The sequence below is a fragment of the Ananas comosus genome, linkage group 1 (genome assembly GCF_001540865.1).
Source record: "Ananas comosus cultivar F153 linkage group 1, ASM154086v1, whole genome shotgun sequence".
Lineage (NCBI taxonomy): Eukaryota > Viridiplantae > Streptophyta > Magnoliopsida > Poales > Bromeliaceae > Ananas > Ananas comosus.
In genome coordinates this window covers 4,100,449-4,117,222 of record NC_033621.1, presented here as the reverse complement: position 1 = coordinate 4,117,222, position 16,774 = coordinate 4,100,449, and the positions used below count along the sequence as shown (strand labels likewise).

Sequence of the window (16,774 nt, the reverse complement as noted above, 5' to 3'; positions counted from 1 at the left end):
TTAAAATTAGTTTGATCTATTCGAACCGGTGATCTAATCAGTAAATTGGTGAATTGCCCTATTTTTATATTTTAACAATCTACACTGTAGCTACAGTTTTAGTTATATATAGGCCTTTTTGCATAAAAAATCTACTTATTTTGGGCTTTTGCAAAATTGGGTCACTTTTTTCGTTTTTGCAGATTCGGTCCGTTTTTTCAACAAACTGACCAAAATACCCTTATTACTTTTTCTCTTTCCTCTTTCTCTCTCCTCTTCGTTTTCTCGTTTTTTTTTTTTTTTCTTCCGCCACGCCATGTCCCGCTGGGTCGCCCGCTCCATCCACCTCCGCCTCCTCCCCATCCTCTCCCACGGCGTCGACGCCCGCTCCCCCGTCGACCTCCAGGACCTGCTGCTCCGCAAAATTAATTAAATATTAATAAAAATTTACTATTAAATTATCTCCATCTCCATCTCCATCTCCATCTCCATTTCCACACCCCCAAAAGCTTCGATCGCCATGAGTCCCGTGGTGACTAAGTCCTCTCCAACCCTCGTACCCCCCGCGTCGCCGACCCCGACCTCGACGCTCCTCCTCCCCCTCTCCTCCATCTATCGCGCCGCCAACCCGCGCGTCTCCGTCGAATTCATCCAGGTCTTCTCCCGCGGCGGCAGCGGCGGCACCGTCGCCGCCATCAGAGAGGGTCGCCGCCATCAGAGAGGGCTTCGCCCGCGCCCTCGTCCCCTACTTCCCCGTCGCCGGGAGGATCATCGAGAGCGTCCCCGGCGAGCCCATGGTCGAGTGCTCCGGCGACGGGATCTGGTTCGTGGAGGCGGAGGTCGATTGCGCCCTGGACGACGTGAACCAGCACGCGCGGAGCGGGCGCTGCTCCCGGCTAGAGGCCCTCGGCCGGCTGCGCCCGGCGGAGCTCTACCCGCGAGTCCGCGGACTTCGTAATGGTGTAATGGTGCACGCGGGCCGGTGCACGCAGCGGCGGCGGGCGGGCACGCGGGCGCGCTGCGGCTGCTTCTTCTTCTTCTTCATAGTGTAATGGTGCACCATTACACCATTAATGGTGTAATGGTGCACCATTAATGATGTAATGGTGCAATGGTGCACCATTAGTGTAATGGTGCACCATTACACCATTACACCATTAATGGTGTAATGGTGCACCATTAATGGTGTAATGGTGCAATGGTGCACCATTACACCATTAATGGGGCGTGGGCTTGGCGACGGCAACGGAGACGACGGTGACGGCGACGGAGACGACGGTGGGGGTGACGAGGGCTCAGCAAGGGGAGTGACGAGGCGATTGGAGGGTGACGAGGCGGTCGGCAAGGGGCGGGACGTGGGCTCGGCGACGGCGACGGCGACGGAGACGACGGTGGGGGTGGGCTCGGCGGCGGCGGCGGGGGAGAGGAGGAGGGGTCGCGGGCGGTGGAGAGGAGGGTGAGGAGGGAGGCAACGGTGAAGAAGGAGGGTGAGGAGGGAGGCGACGGTCCGATCCGCCTCTTTTTTTTCGGCGAGAAAAAAAAAAAAGAACGACATAAACGAAGAGGAGAGAGAAAGAGGAAAGAGAAAAAGTAATAAGGGTATTTTGGTCAGTTTGCTGAAAAACCGGACCGAATCTGCAAAAACGAAAAAGGTGGTCCGATTTTGCAAAAGTCCAAAATAAGTGAATTTTTTATGCAAATTGGCCTTATATATAATATAACAATATAAACAATTATAAAATACAATCTTGGAATAAAATATTTATAATATTATGCTTATGTTATTCAATCTAATGAACAATGGTTGAAAATTTATGACCTGGTAATATTTTCTGAGTTGCAAACCATGATTGTGGAGTCTAAAAATTGGTGTTCACATTCAAATTCGCAATATAAGTATACGGCACCATTTTAATTTTGAACGTTGTATTAGTATAGCCCAAAAGGAGAGGGAAAATTTTGCACTCCCTTATCCAAGGGTCTATACTAAATTTTTATCTTATCAATTTGTTTTTTTCAAAATATTAAAAATTTAAAATATTGTAAATCGTATAACAGGGAGGTGTTAAATCGTATATTTTTTGATACAATAGTAGTATTTTTTTTATTATTTACACCTACCAAAAGCCATTGATGTAGGGATAAAAATAATCGAATACGGTCAGATTTTTGACAAAACCATATCCGCATCCATAGTATTCTTCGAATGCGAATTCAGATATAGATATGTATCAAATACTAAATTTTCATTATAAAAAATTCGAATTCAAATATAAGTTGGATTTGTATCCAATATTATTCAGATAATAATATACTAATATGCATGTATGAATATAAACTAAAATTATCACTAATAGGACGTATAATGCAACTAAAAGTTCAAATTCGTGTTCAAATTTTGTATACCTATACTTTATTCAATAAGATATAATATTTTAATAAATACAAGTATAATTTTAACGTTAAAATTATAGTAAAATAAATAAAAAATATGATAGAAAATCACTTTATCTTCGGACAATATATATATTTGTATCCCTTTTATCTTTTAAAAGTGAAAACTGTCGAATGCCGTCGAATTTTTTAAAAAAATTATGTTCGGATTCATATTTTTTTTAATTTTTTTAAAATACAAATTTGAATAGAAAAATGTATCGAATACTAAATTATAATATTAGTATTTGTATTCTATTAAATTGAATTTAATCGGAGTTTCCCTTAACCATTTTCACCGGACTTTTTTCGAAAATAACCCTCTAAAATTTTGTATTTGCCAAACTAATCCTGTGAAATTTTTATTTGTGAAACTAACCCTCCTTTCGCCACGTGGGCGCCACATCAGGGATTCCTTAAAAAGACGGTGAATCGTTCACCGTTTTTGTAATTTTTTTAAAAGCGGTGAATGATTCACCGCCTTTAGAAGGCAGTGAACCATTCACCGCCTTTAATGCAAAATTTTTATTTCCCCCTTTTTCCCTTTCCGCCCTCTCAAGTTCGTCATTTCTGTGCCCTCGAGAAGACGGGGAACGATTCACCGTCTTATCAAGGACACTATATTATGGACTTGAAAAGATTTGCGCAGAGTAGGAATTTGTACTAAAGACGGTGAATGGTTCACCGCCTTATGAAGACGGTAAACTATTCACCGCCTTCACAACAAATATCAAAGACGATGAACAATTCACCGTCTTTTTGAGAAATCCCTGACGTGGCGCCCACGTGGCGAGATGAGGGTTAGTTTCACAAATAAAAATTTCACAGGATTAGTTTGGCAAATACGAAATTTTACAGGGTTATTTTCGAAAAAAAATCCTTTTCACCCCTACGTAGACCGCTGGGTATGCAACAACTCTATAACTTTACACCTGCGTAGAGCCGTAGACCGTTGGGATTTCTCGCAAATTAGTAGTTGTTGGCTACTCTTGGTGTATGCATTTATTTCATGCACCGGACGTCTCAGACCTAATTAATAGTTTAATACAGGCATTAAATTAAAATTTTAATATATATACAAAATGTTATTATAATTTTCAGAAAAGCCTACGGATCAAAGATCCTTAATTTGGATTTTTTTTAAAATAAATTCAACAGTATTCTTTACTATACTTTGATTTTTTGAATTATTTAACGTAATGACAAAAGGTTTCAAAAATTTAGATTTTTATATATACAATTATAATAAATTTCGTACGTTACATTTATCGAGTTGAATTTTTTTATCATAAGGTTAAATTACATTTTCAGTGTTTTAACTAAATACATGTGAAAAAAAATTTTAGTTCTTAATTTTAATTTATTGTAATTCATAGCACGAACTTAGTAATTATTATAATTTACTACTGTAATTTAGTCGGCTGAAAAATAATATGTAGTTGATATAGTACTGATATAAAATTTTAATTATTGATATATCACTGTCAAATTAGTGACACCTCATCATTCGCTCAACTAAGTTGATCTAAAAATTATAAAAAGATTAAAATTTGAGAATTCAAATGTCATGCGCCTCATTGCAGAGGACACAAATAGTATTTCAGCGAGTAAGTTATTTTTTTTTTTAAAGAGGGAATGTAGTGCATAAGGTGAAGGTATACACCAGGTGCAACCAAAAAGATAAATCTTTCTCCTCGAGTGTTTTTCACTGGGAAAATGGGCCCCACGAGTCAACACTATATATATTCGTCTCCCTCGTGACCTCACGGAGAGAAACGAAAAACCCTTTCTCCTCTGTCTCCTCCCCCTTCTCTTTCCCCTTCCTCCTCCTCCTCCTCCTCCTCCGCCGCCGCCGCCGCGGCGATCACCACGCATCGAGGGGAATCCGCAGCTACCACCACCTCGTCATCATCATCATCCGCCCCGGCTCTGACATTAAAGAGGGTTTCGCCCGACTCGCTCCAGTACGAGAGCGGATTCTTGGGGGGAATCTCGGATCAGACGGCGGCGGCGGCGGCGGCGGAGGGGAATGGGGCGGCGGTGGAGGCGCTCGACCCGATGGAGTACCTGACGAACGTGCTGACGTCGCGGGTGTACGACGTGGCGATCGAGTCCCCCCTTCAACCAGCGACCAAGCTCTCGGAGAGGCTCGGGGTCAACCTTTACCTCAAGCGCGAGGATCTGCAACCCGTAATTTCCCCCCTTCTTTTTTGATCCTAATTTTGCTTGATTTTGTCCAAAGATTAGTTTTTTATGGATTTCCTTTATAGTTATTCACTAAAAAAAGGGGGCTTTTTTACCCTTTGGTTTGAATTAATTAGAACAAGTGTGTTCTATGAAGGTTAAAATGTGAGCAGTAGTGTTTTCTGTGGTGGTTGTTACTCGAAGATTTTTCCTTTTTATGGATTTCTCAGTGTTACTGCAATGAAAAATCGACCTTTTACTCCTCTTTGAATTCTAAGAACCATTATTGGGAAAATGCACGATTTCCTTAACACAATTACGCAGACCTGAATTGCTAAATGAAAATTAGCTTGTTTTAGTGAGTTTGTAGCTAGTTTCTTTTCCTCGTGTTCCATAATCCCTTTTTGTTGTTTCTCATATATTTTTTTTCCTGATTTTGCTCTTTCTTTGGAATTTTACCTGCTTTTCCACTAAGAAATAGTTTTTTTAAAATTTTTTTTTTTCTGATTAAATCTTATGTTCATTGAGTAGTAATCTGATATATAATTGGGTTATACTGCATAATATCTGCATTATGTTCCCTTTTGTGCTCTAATTGTTTGTTGCTGCAGGTTTAAATGCAAGTAATATAAATTACTGAAGTGCATACTATTTTGGCTTTTTGTACTCTTTCATCTCAAATTAAGTTTGCATAATGTGGACTAATCAAGAGGCAATATTCGTCAAATTCCCCCTATTTATTACTATATTTATTGAAATATTTTTAAATTTACTGGAATACTTGAAACTACAACCATATTATTTTAACTCTTTTCATACATTCTTTGGGTTTACTGGAATACTGAATTTGCAACCTTACAAGTTTTCTAACTCTCAGGATTACCATGCTTACTACTCTTTTTCCCTATCATTCATGCTGTTGAACATAGTTGCAGTACATCCAATGTTCCAAAAAGCGGTCCATACGGCCGCATATGCTGTTCGGACCATAAACCACACATATGTAATATGCAGTGCGGTATGCGGTCTGACCACATATGTGATAAACCTTTTTATTTTGGGTTTTTTACATGCGATTGAAATACAATATTGAATGAGATTGTTTGATTAATAATTAACATATACATATAACTCTTTTCATAAAAGTTTAATTAATAATAGTGCATATAAATGCAATTATCTTTATATTAATATAACCTAACTATCTTTTTTCTTATTTTAGCAGGTATTATTCCTAATCTATCTAATAATATGTTTATAAATATTGATGAATAACTTTATAGTTGTTAGATATTATTATATTGGATTGTTTGTTAAGTGTCGGCCTTTCGAGTGATGTGAATGACAATTTATTGAAAAATTTATTATTCTTCACAAAAGTTTAGCATACCTCTTTTTAGAACATTAATTTTTGTTTGACATATTTTATGATTTTGCATCAAAATTCTATTTATTTCTCTATTTAATAATTGAGAGTAAATTACTAATTGTCAGTTTAGTGATGAGGTCCTTTTCTTGAAATTAATTATTTTAATTTGTAAAGTTTGAATAGTTGTTTTAGTTATTTAGCTTTGTTAGCAAGCATTTCTATTATTTTTAATATCTATAAATATTTTATCAATATTTTAATAGATGGACTGTAGCATATGTGCTCGCATACCACATATGCGATATGTGGTAGGTAACCGCATGGATACCAGATATTGCGTTTTGGAACATTGAATGCATCTTCTATTATTGCTGTTTGCTGTAAATTTGTTGAGCTTGAAAAGCTTCATAGCAAGATACTTACTCTATATTGCGAAAACACATAGGTCTTCTCATTCAAATTGCGCGGAGCATATAATATGATGGCCAAGATGTCTAGGGAGCAATTAGACAGGGGAGTTATTTGCTCATCGGCAGGAAACCATGCGCAAGGAGTTGCATTGGCTGCTCAGAAACTAGGCTGTGATGCTGTTATAGTGATGCCGGTGACCACACCAGAAATTAAGGTTCTCTATTAATATATGACCATCTCCTTGTTACTATTTTGGACTTTGACATATATTTCCACACAAACTTGCATTTGGCTTTTATAAAATATATGTAGCTTTTATATATAGCCTTTCAGAGTGCGAGAGCCCTTCTTAAGTTGGGGAGTTATCTGATTCACAGGGGTAAGATGATCTCATATTAGAAGGAGTTTTTCTAAAAGAAGGGCTATCTTTGTAAGTATAAGGGAACATATGCTGGATATTTAAGTATTTGAGGTGCATATATGAAAGCTCAGATTTTACAGTGATATCTATGAATATATAGGTAATTTTGTATTGTATATAGGAAATTTCTCAACTTGTTTTAAGGGGTCCTATTTTCCTTTTTTTTTTTTTTTTAAGGAGGCATATTCTCTATTAGGCTACTAGTATCATTGTACGCCTCAAAAACATCAAAAATTTCAAGCATACTCTTCAGAATGTTATCACAGTTGCTCCTCTAAAATATACATAAATACTTAAAATATTCTTTTCGAAGCATATTTATGAAAATTACAAATGCATTTTTAGGACATTCATGATGTTTTTAAGGTAATTTTGGAGAGATTTTGCAGGATAAGGCATTTGTGATATGGCCAACTTTTGGAGACATTTATGTAGTTATATGTATGTGGAGGGTGCTGTGTAATATTGCGTTTCTCTATACTTTTTTTTCCCCCTAAATTAACACTCTCTGTGTAACTGCAGTGGCGATCAGTTGAGAGATTAGGAGCAACAGTTGTTCTTAAGGGGGACTCCTATGATGAAGCACAGTCATATGCCAAGCAACGTTGTGAGTTAGAAGGACGGACATTTATACCTCCTTTTGACCACCCTGATGTTATCACAGGGCAAGGAACTGTCGGGATGGAAATTATTCGCCAATTGAAAGGTCCATTACATGCGATATTTGTACCGGTCGGAGGTGGTGGATTAATCGCAGGAATTGCTGCTTATGTTAAGCGAGTTCGCCCAGAGGTTTGCTGCTCAATTGTGTTTTCAGTATTTTATATAGCATTTTTAATTGATTTGCATCATATGCATGTCAAAAAGACTGAAAAATAGAACGTAATAAATAGATGGTTATATTTCTTTGTAGATTGGCAATGCTCTTTAGGTGAAAATATTTGGTTAGTCAATTTTCGGCTTTTCTGAAATACACCACTCAACTATATTTTCTCTTGGTTGATGCTCTGCCAACTTCTTTCTTGTTTTGATTAAGTTATCTTATCAGTTGAATTGGCACTTTGTTAAAACTAATTACCCTGTTGATTATTGGCCATCATCTATTAACGGAATTTGCAATTCCAGCAAATGACAAGGGTGCAAAAGCATTAAGCATTTTCTTTAAGTTAAGCAAATTGCTGATTTATTGATTTAAATAGTTCAAACCAAAACAACCAAAAGTTGAGGGTATGTCATTTAAAAAACAAAGAACAAAGTTGGGGAGCCTATGTTAAACTCACTTGAAGTTTAGCGCTGGTGTCCCTTCTCCCTACTCCCTACTCTCTTAGCTATTCTTTATTTCTAGAACCTTGACTCCTTGCAATATCAAGAGAAGTTGCCACCTTCAGCATACTAGGTTTGTTATCACCTAAGTTCAGACTAAGTTCTTGTTGTGATTAAACTGGTGAGATTAAACTTGAGTAAGAAAATCTTGAGCAAGAATTGCCATGACAACTGGCACGGTCTATTTTCACGGCCTTAGAAATTTTGCTCGCAAAGTCGTGCAATGCCCGCCTTCCTCCTTGAAGATGGGCAAGCGTAGCTACCTGTTGCTAGCCTGGACCTCTGCGTCCTACAACTCAGTGTGCAAAAAGGAAACGAAAGAGAGGCAAATGTTCTCAAAAAACTAAGTACTCCATTACTTAGAAAAACAGGATTACAATACACAACTTCTCTTGTGCGGCCTTTGCCATTTCCACAATTTATAGGCCTAAGATACAATGGATCTAGCTCACCATAACTCACCCACTAAGCCTACATTAACTCATCCACTATCACATAGTAATGAGTTCTCATAAACGTGAGGTGATTCCAAGGGTTGCCCATGACCTTAGGTTTCCGCTAGCAGTTTTGAAGGCACTGATTGAAGCAGTTGTATAACCCTTCATCTTCCATGAAAGGCTGCTGATTTGGTGCCCCTTTGGCTACCCACTTAGAGAAGTTGGGCTAGGGACTTGGCTGAGCTGAAATTTTTCTGAGTCCCTGACGATATACTGCAATGCGGCACGGCATGGTTTAGTAGCACGGCACAACATGATTGCATGGGCCATTCCGATATTGGCATGTCGCCCTATGCCAGTGGTATGCCACTAGCGTGTTGGCACTCATTTGCCGGGATTTTTTTAAAAAAAATTATCATGGAATATTAGTTGTTTTAGATGTTTTAATATCTCTAATAATTACAAAAAAGGTTTATATATTATATCTCACATTATTTAGTAGGGTTAGAGTGATATACATCATAATAACTTTAAAAGATCATTTCGTATATATTATGAAAGTATATGCATCAAACCAAAAACTAAATTTATAATTAGATAAAAATTTGTAGGAAAGTGCTACCATCAGTAAATTCGGTAGATCTAAAATGACAAAAGAAATTGGATGAAATCTTTTTATTTGTATTTTTTTACTTAAATTTGTTTTATTATGCAATGGAGCTTACTAATTCGTCCAAATATAAGTAGATTTACAAGATCTACATATTTTAAGGTACAAAAACTAATAAAACCTTTTTGTCTCAAAAATACTCAAAAAAATAAAAAAAAATGCAAAAAAAAATCATTTTGCTGGTATAGTGTTGGTACGATCACATGCCACATGCTGGCACGGCCTTGGCACAGTTCGACAGTGGGCAGAATGGGCAATCCTGGGTCTTGAGTCTCTATCTATGTATCATGGACACTTCTATAAGCCTCGCGTGTCTGTGTTAGACGCTCGCATGTCCGTGTTGGATGCTCCTTGGACGCGCGTTTAATGCTGATCCATAGCGCAACAATAAAAAAATATATATTTTTTTTATTTTACTTTTTTTATGCATATATAATGTAAAATGATAAATATTTTAGCTTTTTGATGAATGCATGTAAATTTTTTTTGACAATATAAATAAATTATGTATGGTGGAGAATTTTTTTTCTTAAAATAGATGAACTCTCAATGAAAATTTTACTAAGTTTCATTGGTATGAGAAATATAATAATATTTTACCAAAATTAATATTTTATATATAATAAATATAATATTATTATATTAATAATATTATATTTTATTAGCGGTGTCCATGCCGTGTCCGTATCCTAATTTTTTGAAAGCTGGTGAGTCGCCGTGTCCGAGTCGTGTCGTGTCCTATATCATTGTTCGTGACGCCCTCTATACTTGACGTTTCAGATTAGAAATATTGGGCTTCTAATAGGAATATAGGATATACAGTGAGTTCTCAAGGAATCAATCTTAGGAATTGAGGTGTAAAAAGATGCAGAAAGTAAGAAATAGACAGAATAAATTAGGTTTCACTCTAGTGCAAACCATCGTCATATGAGTTGATGTCAGACACAGTTTGCAAGCCTCATGATTGCTACAGGCATCAAAGCATTATTGGAAGAGAATTTTCAGTCTGTGATTATCACTATCAAACATTGATTGCATAAAGAGCTAAAAAGTGTTTTACTGTTCACGTTAAGCATATGCTCTTCCTTTCTAGACCAAAGATAGTAGAAACCCAATATCTTTTGCATGAACTGGCTGATGGTTGCAACCCCAAGAATTCACCTATATTCATTAGTCTGGTTGTCTGCTTCATTTGTGAAGGGGGGGAAATACCAGAGACTCACTTTCTGTTCCAATTTGCTTTTCCTACAGATAAAGGTCATTGGAGTGGAACCTTCTGATGCCAATGCGATGGCATTGTCATTATATCATGGGCAGAGGGTCATGCTAGAGCATGTGGGAGGATTTGCTGATGGTGTGGCAGTTAAAGTAGTTGGAGAAGAGACGTTCCGTTTATGCAGGGAGCTAGTAGATGGGGTTGTTCTTGTCAGCCGTGATGCTATTTGTGCTTCTATAAAGGTAAATAAGCTTTTTATTCAATATTTTTGCACTTATTCATTCATATAAAATGTATGTATAGCCTTTGTAATATCCTGATATTGCAACTAGTGTCTGAACTTTTCACTCAATCACTTACGTCCCTGGACTTTCTTGTATATTGCAGTCTGTACCCTGACCGAAAGAAATGTCTAACCTTGTTTAGTGTTGTCGATTCCTTTTTTTTTTTTAACCACAAATTCTGTGCAATAGAATGTCCAAGCACTTGCAATCTATACATCTAACATCCAAGAGATAATAATGTCCAAGAGATCTTCTCTAGTATTGGTGTTGTGAGTCATGTCATAGATTGTCTCTAATGTCCCAGAGATAATAATGTTGCATTGTGTGTCAATTACTTAGAATGATATGGGTTGGATTTCTCTATAGTGAGTTTGTGAGAGTTGTGATGTTTGCTATTAAATGGAATTGATTTGGCACATATAGTAGACTACAACAATTAAGTAATGTTTTATCCCAATTAAGTAATGTTTTATCCTGTGTTGTTCCCTTATAAAACAGTCCCTGTGATTGTATATTAATATGGTACTCCAAGTATAACTTTCCAGTTAGTTTTTTGAGTTCCCTGCATCAAATTTGATTTTCTAATTTGTTCTTCTGAAAAGCAATAATTCTAATTTAGGTTGCCTTGGAAGTCTAAGCAATTTAAATATTTTTGATTTTCTTTGTTAATATTTGCATTCATATGAAGGATATGTTTGAGGAGAAAAGGAGCATTCTAGAGCCAGCAGGTGCTCTTTCTCTAGCCGGAGCAGAAGCATACTGCAAATATTATGGTTTGAAAGGTGAAACAGTAGTGGCAATAACAAGTGGAGCGAACATGAACTTCGATCGTCTGCGACTGGTAACCGAACTTGCTGATGTTGGTCGCAAGCGAGAAGCCGTTTTAGCCACTATTCTACCAGAGGAATGCGGAAGTTTTAAGAAGTTTGCGCAACTTGTATGTCTCAAATGTTTCTATAAACCAGCTTTCAAGTAGGAGCTTCCAGAAACTGGAAGTTTTGACTAGCTGCTGTGATGGAAAAGTGAATTGAGTCTTTGGGTGCCAATGAGTAGAAGCTCCAATTTGAAGCTTCTACTTTTGCACAAGCTCCAGCAGAGCCAAACAGGCCATTAGTTTCTTGTCATTGTGTTCTATATATGACAATTTCTTATTCTCCCGACTTTGGGTGATATTGCAGGTTGGCCCTATGAATATTACAGAATTCAAGTATAGATATGATTCACGTAAAGAAGCTGCTCTTGTTCTGTACAGGCAAGTAGTCATTTGATTTTTATTAAGTGATATAATAAATCTCTAATTTAGCTTTATTACAGATTGAAGGGATACCGTAATTCTTTTCTCCTCAGTCTAAAATGTTCTTTCTTCTCCATCTATATTTTATAGTATATTTCAGTGACAAAATCTGATAAAATTTTATGTACTTACATTAAAATGATTTATGGTGTGAACCATAAAGCTGCATTGAGCTTGGAAAATCATTTCTGGGAATGTTTTAACCTAATTCAATTGCAGATTAAACTAGTTGGATTTCTATGCTTATTCAAGCTGTATCAGATGTAACTAGTTAGTTGATCTCGAGTCAGAACTGGTGCAAGGTGAACACAAGAAAGAGAACTATATTTTACCTATATTTGCGACTAGAAACCTATATTTGTTAATTTGCTATTAACTTTGTTGCTTTTATATATTTCTTTTGGAGCTAGTTTCTTTTATATTTATCCTGTACATTCGATGTTAGATTGCTGTTCTTATTGTAATTAACTCTTTTGCATTGAATTGCAGTGTTGGAGTTTACACCGACAGTGAACTCAGATCAATGGTGGAGCGCATGAAATCCTCTCAACTTCAAACTTTTAATCTTACTAACGACGACTTGGCGAAAGACCATCTCCGGTACTTTGTAAGTTCCTTCAGCTTCTTCTATCAATGTTTTTTAAAATTGTCCATTCCTTCGACTTCATTCGTACATCTTTTGTAATTGTTACTTGTTAATGTTTATGCAATCTTGCTGTTTACGGAAGTCATAACTTGTGTCTTGGGCTTTCCAAAATTATTTATGTATGCCATTTGTTCCACTTATTCTGAATTCTGCTATGTAGGGCATACTATCAAACGTGCTAAAACTATATAAAGACCATATATTTTTTGTGCACTAAAATGTAATTGCCTCACCGGCCGTCCCTAGCGCAAGTGGCAAAGGGCTTGGTGGTTGGTATTCGTGGTCCCAAGTTCGAATCTTTGTTGGTTCACATTTCTAGTTAAGTTTATTTATAAATGAAATAAATGAAGCGGATAGCATGCTATCTATTTCTCAAAAAAAAAAATGTAATTGCCTCTACACAATTAGGGTGTGAAGACAAAATCGTACTTCCTTGATTTCAAGGTTAATGTATGCCAACCTTATCTACATCCTCTAGAGACTAGAAAGTTTGACTACTAAAATCCAGGGAGTTTATATGACCTGGAATATAGTCAAACACCTGGGAAGAAATTCTCCAGGGATAGTGTTTCTTCTCTAGTTTTTCTCACGTTTGAAGGATAAACATGAAAACAGTTAACTTAAATTTTGGCTTAATAGTAGGTTGGCCGGAGTAATGGTTTCTGTTTATCTTAGAAAACACCTGTTTAGCTGAAATAACAATCTCTTACGTCTCCCCCCCCCCTCCACCCCTTCTCTTTTCTCCTCCAAATTTGACATTGCTAGGATGCTATGTACATATGTGAGTAACTTTCGTGTTCACTACGATTTGAATTGCTACTTTTCTTTCATTTTTTTGTTTAAAACTACTGGGACTTAGTAACTCTAAATTCAGACTTAGCAATTATAAATCCTGGTTGGTTGATGGGACATTTCTGTAGAAGATCCATGCCCTTTAACATATTCTACTAACAAATGATAAAATTCTTTCTTCGTAGAAAACTAAAATGATAATTTTGGAGCTTTGTTATCAAGATTGTCCTATTAGTTGTCAAATGCAGATTACTAAATATTCTATTGGAGCGTGTAAGCTTGTGGTTTGTGGTTTTTATTCCTTAATTCATCAGTGAAAACATTAATAGTTATTTGTGTTTATTCCCTGATATTAAAATTTATGAGAGAGCTCTATTACTCTAATAAATTTCTTCATTATGTGGATTATTAGATGGGGGGCCGGTCAAATGTCCCAGATGAACTCCTTTATCGATTCATTTTCCCTGAGCGGCCGGGTGCTCTCATGAAATTCTTGGATGCATTTAGTCCTCGGTGGAATATCAGCCTCTTCCACTATCGAGCGCAGGTTTGTTATGCTTCGCTTACTTATTTCTCTTTTAAGAAAAATCATCATGTCAGATCCACACATTAGTTTTAAGAATTCTAACTGCACCTAAAATGATGAGGTGGAGATTTCCTCCGTGGAATAAAGATTCCCGTTTTCTATGAATTACATAAAGAATTAAACCTTCAAACTTCAAAGACATGAAAAGTAAGGATTTAAGTGCCGTGGCACGGGGTCGTGCCGGAAACTTGCCGGCACGGTACGGCACGGTGCGTGCCGAGCCGTGCCGATGCATGCCGGTCAAAAAAATTTCTTGTGTGCCAACACATAATAGCAGGAAATATTTATTTTCTTTAGCAACAAAATATTCTAACTACTTATTATGTCTTTTTATCACATCTTTTGAACTCTATTGAGAAAATTACTTACTAATTTAAAGAATAAAGGGTTTTGAACTGTGCCATCGGCACGGGGTCTGTATCGTGCCGGTATTTTGTTGGCACGGTACGGTACGGTGGATACGGCCCGTGCCGACGGGCACTTAAAACCTTAATGAAAAGCCAAGAAGAGAGAGTGCACTACATGTCGGTTTATTGGTTTCTTATCTATTAATGAGATTGAGCTTCATTTGAGTGAAACGAACTATGCCGTAGATGTGGGAAATTCCCTTGATCCGAAAATATGATCTTCTTTTGTCCTTCATATATTTTAAATGTCTAGACGACCTTCTCGAAAGTTACTCATAGGTCTGTGATACTAACTTCGACAACTGAGATTGAACTGGATATAAAAACTTTCTCAGAGATCCTTTTATTGTATGGTATTTTCTTTGGCTAGGAACCTGACACCAACTCCTGTAGAATTATTATCAGGTTGATAATAGGTTGTAAAAGTTTGTTAATTCTTGCGAAACCTTTTCAATATTTCTGTAAGGCTAAAATATCAAAAAATAACCCTATAAATGTTGTATTATTTCACTGTGCAACCCTGAAATAGGAAACAATAAATTAGCCCCTATTATAGTTTTCCATTATTTTGCTTCCTCGCAATAATGTTCCTTAGACTATCACTTTGTGCTTAACTGCTTATAGGTGGGGGCAATATGAAAAGCCACGATATATCTAAGGTAGTTTCCGGCACTTTAGCCGTATAGATGAAAAAGGCTTAGTATTTGTTTCCCTTCCATTCTGACAGGGTGAGACCGGGGCAAACGTGTTAGTCGGCATTCAAGTTCCGAAGGAGGAAATGGACGAATTTAAGAATCAAGCTGAGAATCTGGGCTACGAGTACACATCCGAGATGAATAACGAGGCTTATCGGCTTTTAATGCAGTGAGTATGTATGAGTCTAGTTCCCAACCATGCTTTTGCTTATTTATGGAGTCGTCAGTGGCGATAACTCCCCTTCGAGACAACAACCTTGCTGGTTGAAGAAAATCAGCAGAGATTCAAGGAAAGGTTCTTTTATCCTATCGCCAAATCTAGCTTTCTCTACTATCCATTGATTTCTAGTGTTGTATTAACTTTCCGTTTCCTTAGGGGAAGGGTTTCAGTAGGAAGCCATGGTATGAGTTCTTTCCGTTGTAATGGAATTCGCGAAATGCTTTTCGAAGTACTTCGAGTGGACCGATCTATCTATGATTATAATCTATGAACTGTGTTTTGATCCTGCCCTTGGATTTTGCTCTTTAGTGTATTTTTCACAGAAACTGTGTTTTTAGTTCATAAAAATGGTTGTTTGTTTTCTGCCGCATATCTAGTTAGACCAATGAATAACACAATAAAACAACCTATTAGGGCTAGATGTGCATCATTTCCCTATGTTTAGGGAGAATAAAAATGGTTGTTTGTATTCTGCGGCAAATCTAGTTAGACCAATGAATAACACAATAAAATAACCTATTAGGGCCAGATGTGCATCATTTCCCTATGTTTAGGGAGATTATGTGTCATGACCCGGATCAAAGGGGGTCGCCCGTAACTACGTGCATCGTCACGGACAAAGTGTTTTTCACTGACTTCTCCTTTACAATTGTCCAAACTTCGAAGGAGAGTCCAAACTTCGAAGGAGAGTTTTGTCAGAGGTTTTGCTGAGGTACTCTAGAAGCATCTATGTGGCTTTTAAGACTGAAGCGGCAAATGCCAAATAGTCGAGAGTCTTTTAGAGTTTTTAGGAGAGCAATAAGTGTAGTTTTTTGGGAGCTCATAGCCTTCCTTTTTGCCTTATAGTTTGCGCTATTTGGTATCTTTTCATTTGTAACTTGGGTGGCGAGTGGCCTATATAAGATTGTGGCTTCCACCTTCTCCCCTCAGAAAACCAGTTGTAATCTCTTCTCTATATTAATACATAATATTCCTCAAACTCTCACTCTCCCTATCGTACTTAGTTTTATAGCAAGTAGGTCCTGACTTAGTAAGTTGAGAAATAGGCTTGCTCATTTTGTGAAGAAAGTTGAGCGCCGCACGGGCTAGACAAGCGACTTCGCTTTAATTAGATCCTCTAAATTCAATAACTTGATAGGCCAAATTCACTAATCTTTAGTTTCTTCAATTTTATTCGCTTAAAGTAAAAAAAAAAGATTTAAATTTGATAAATTTATTGATGAATTTGATTATATTTGTATTTTTTTTTTTCATTAAAGTCCCTAGAACATTTAGTGAGTTTCAAATCAAATAAATGAAAGTTGAGGGTGCCATTTCAAAATAGCCTATTGGAGGGGTCTTCATTCAATTTTACCTTTGGTGAAAGAGCAGTGCTATTCATACACGCGAAAAGGAGTGTATATTATA

General features: G+C 37.1%; 1 protein-coding gene and 1 pseudogene across 1 annotated transcript; both read left to right on the top strand.

Annotated features, from left to right (window-relative positions):
• LOC109717168 lies at positions 296–2,286 on the top strand (annotated as a pseudogene).
• LOC109717145 (threonine dehydratase biosynthetic, chloroplastic) lies at positions 3,980–15,656 on the top strand. The gene is made up of 10 exons (XM_020242822.1): positions 3,980–4,019; positions 4,184–4,602; positions 6,411–6,590; positions 7,320–7,589; positions 10,479–10,685; positions 11,416–11,664; positions 11,906–11,979; positions 12,511–12,628; positions 13,872–14,006; positions 15,180–15,656. The coding sequence occupies exons 1-10, from the start codon at positions 3,980–3,982 to the stop codon at positions 15,318–15,320; spliced, it is 1,833 nt and encodes a 610-aa protein (XP_020098411.1). The 3' UTR covers positions 15,321–15,656.

Coding starts and splice junctions, on each gene's coding strand:
- LOC109717145 (XM_020242822.1), top strand. CDS start 3,980: ATGCGCCTCATTGCAGAGGACACAAATAGTATTTCAGCGA. Junction 10,686..11,415: donor CTATTTGTGCTTCTATAAAG/GTAAATAAGCTT, acceptor ATTCATATGAAG/GATATGTTTGAGGAGAAAAG. Junction 12,629..13,871: donor AAGACCATCTCCGGTACTTT/GTAAGTTCCTTC, acceptor GTGGATTATTAG/ATGGGGGGCCGGTCAAATGT.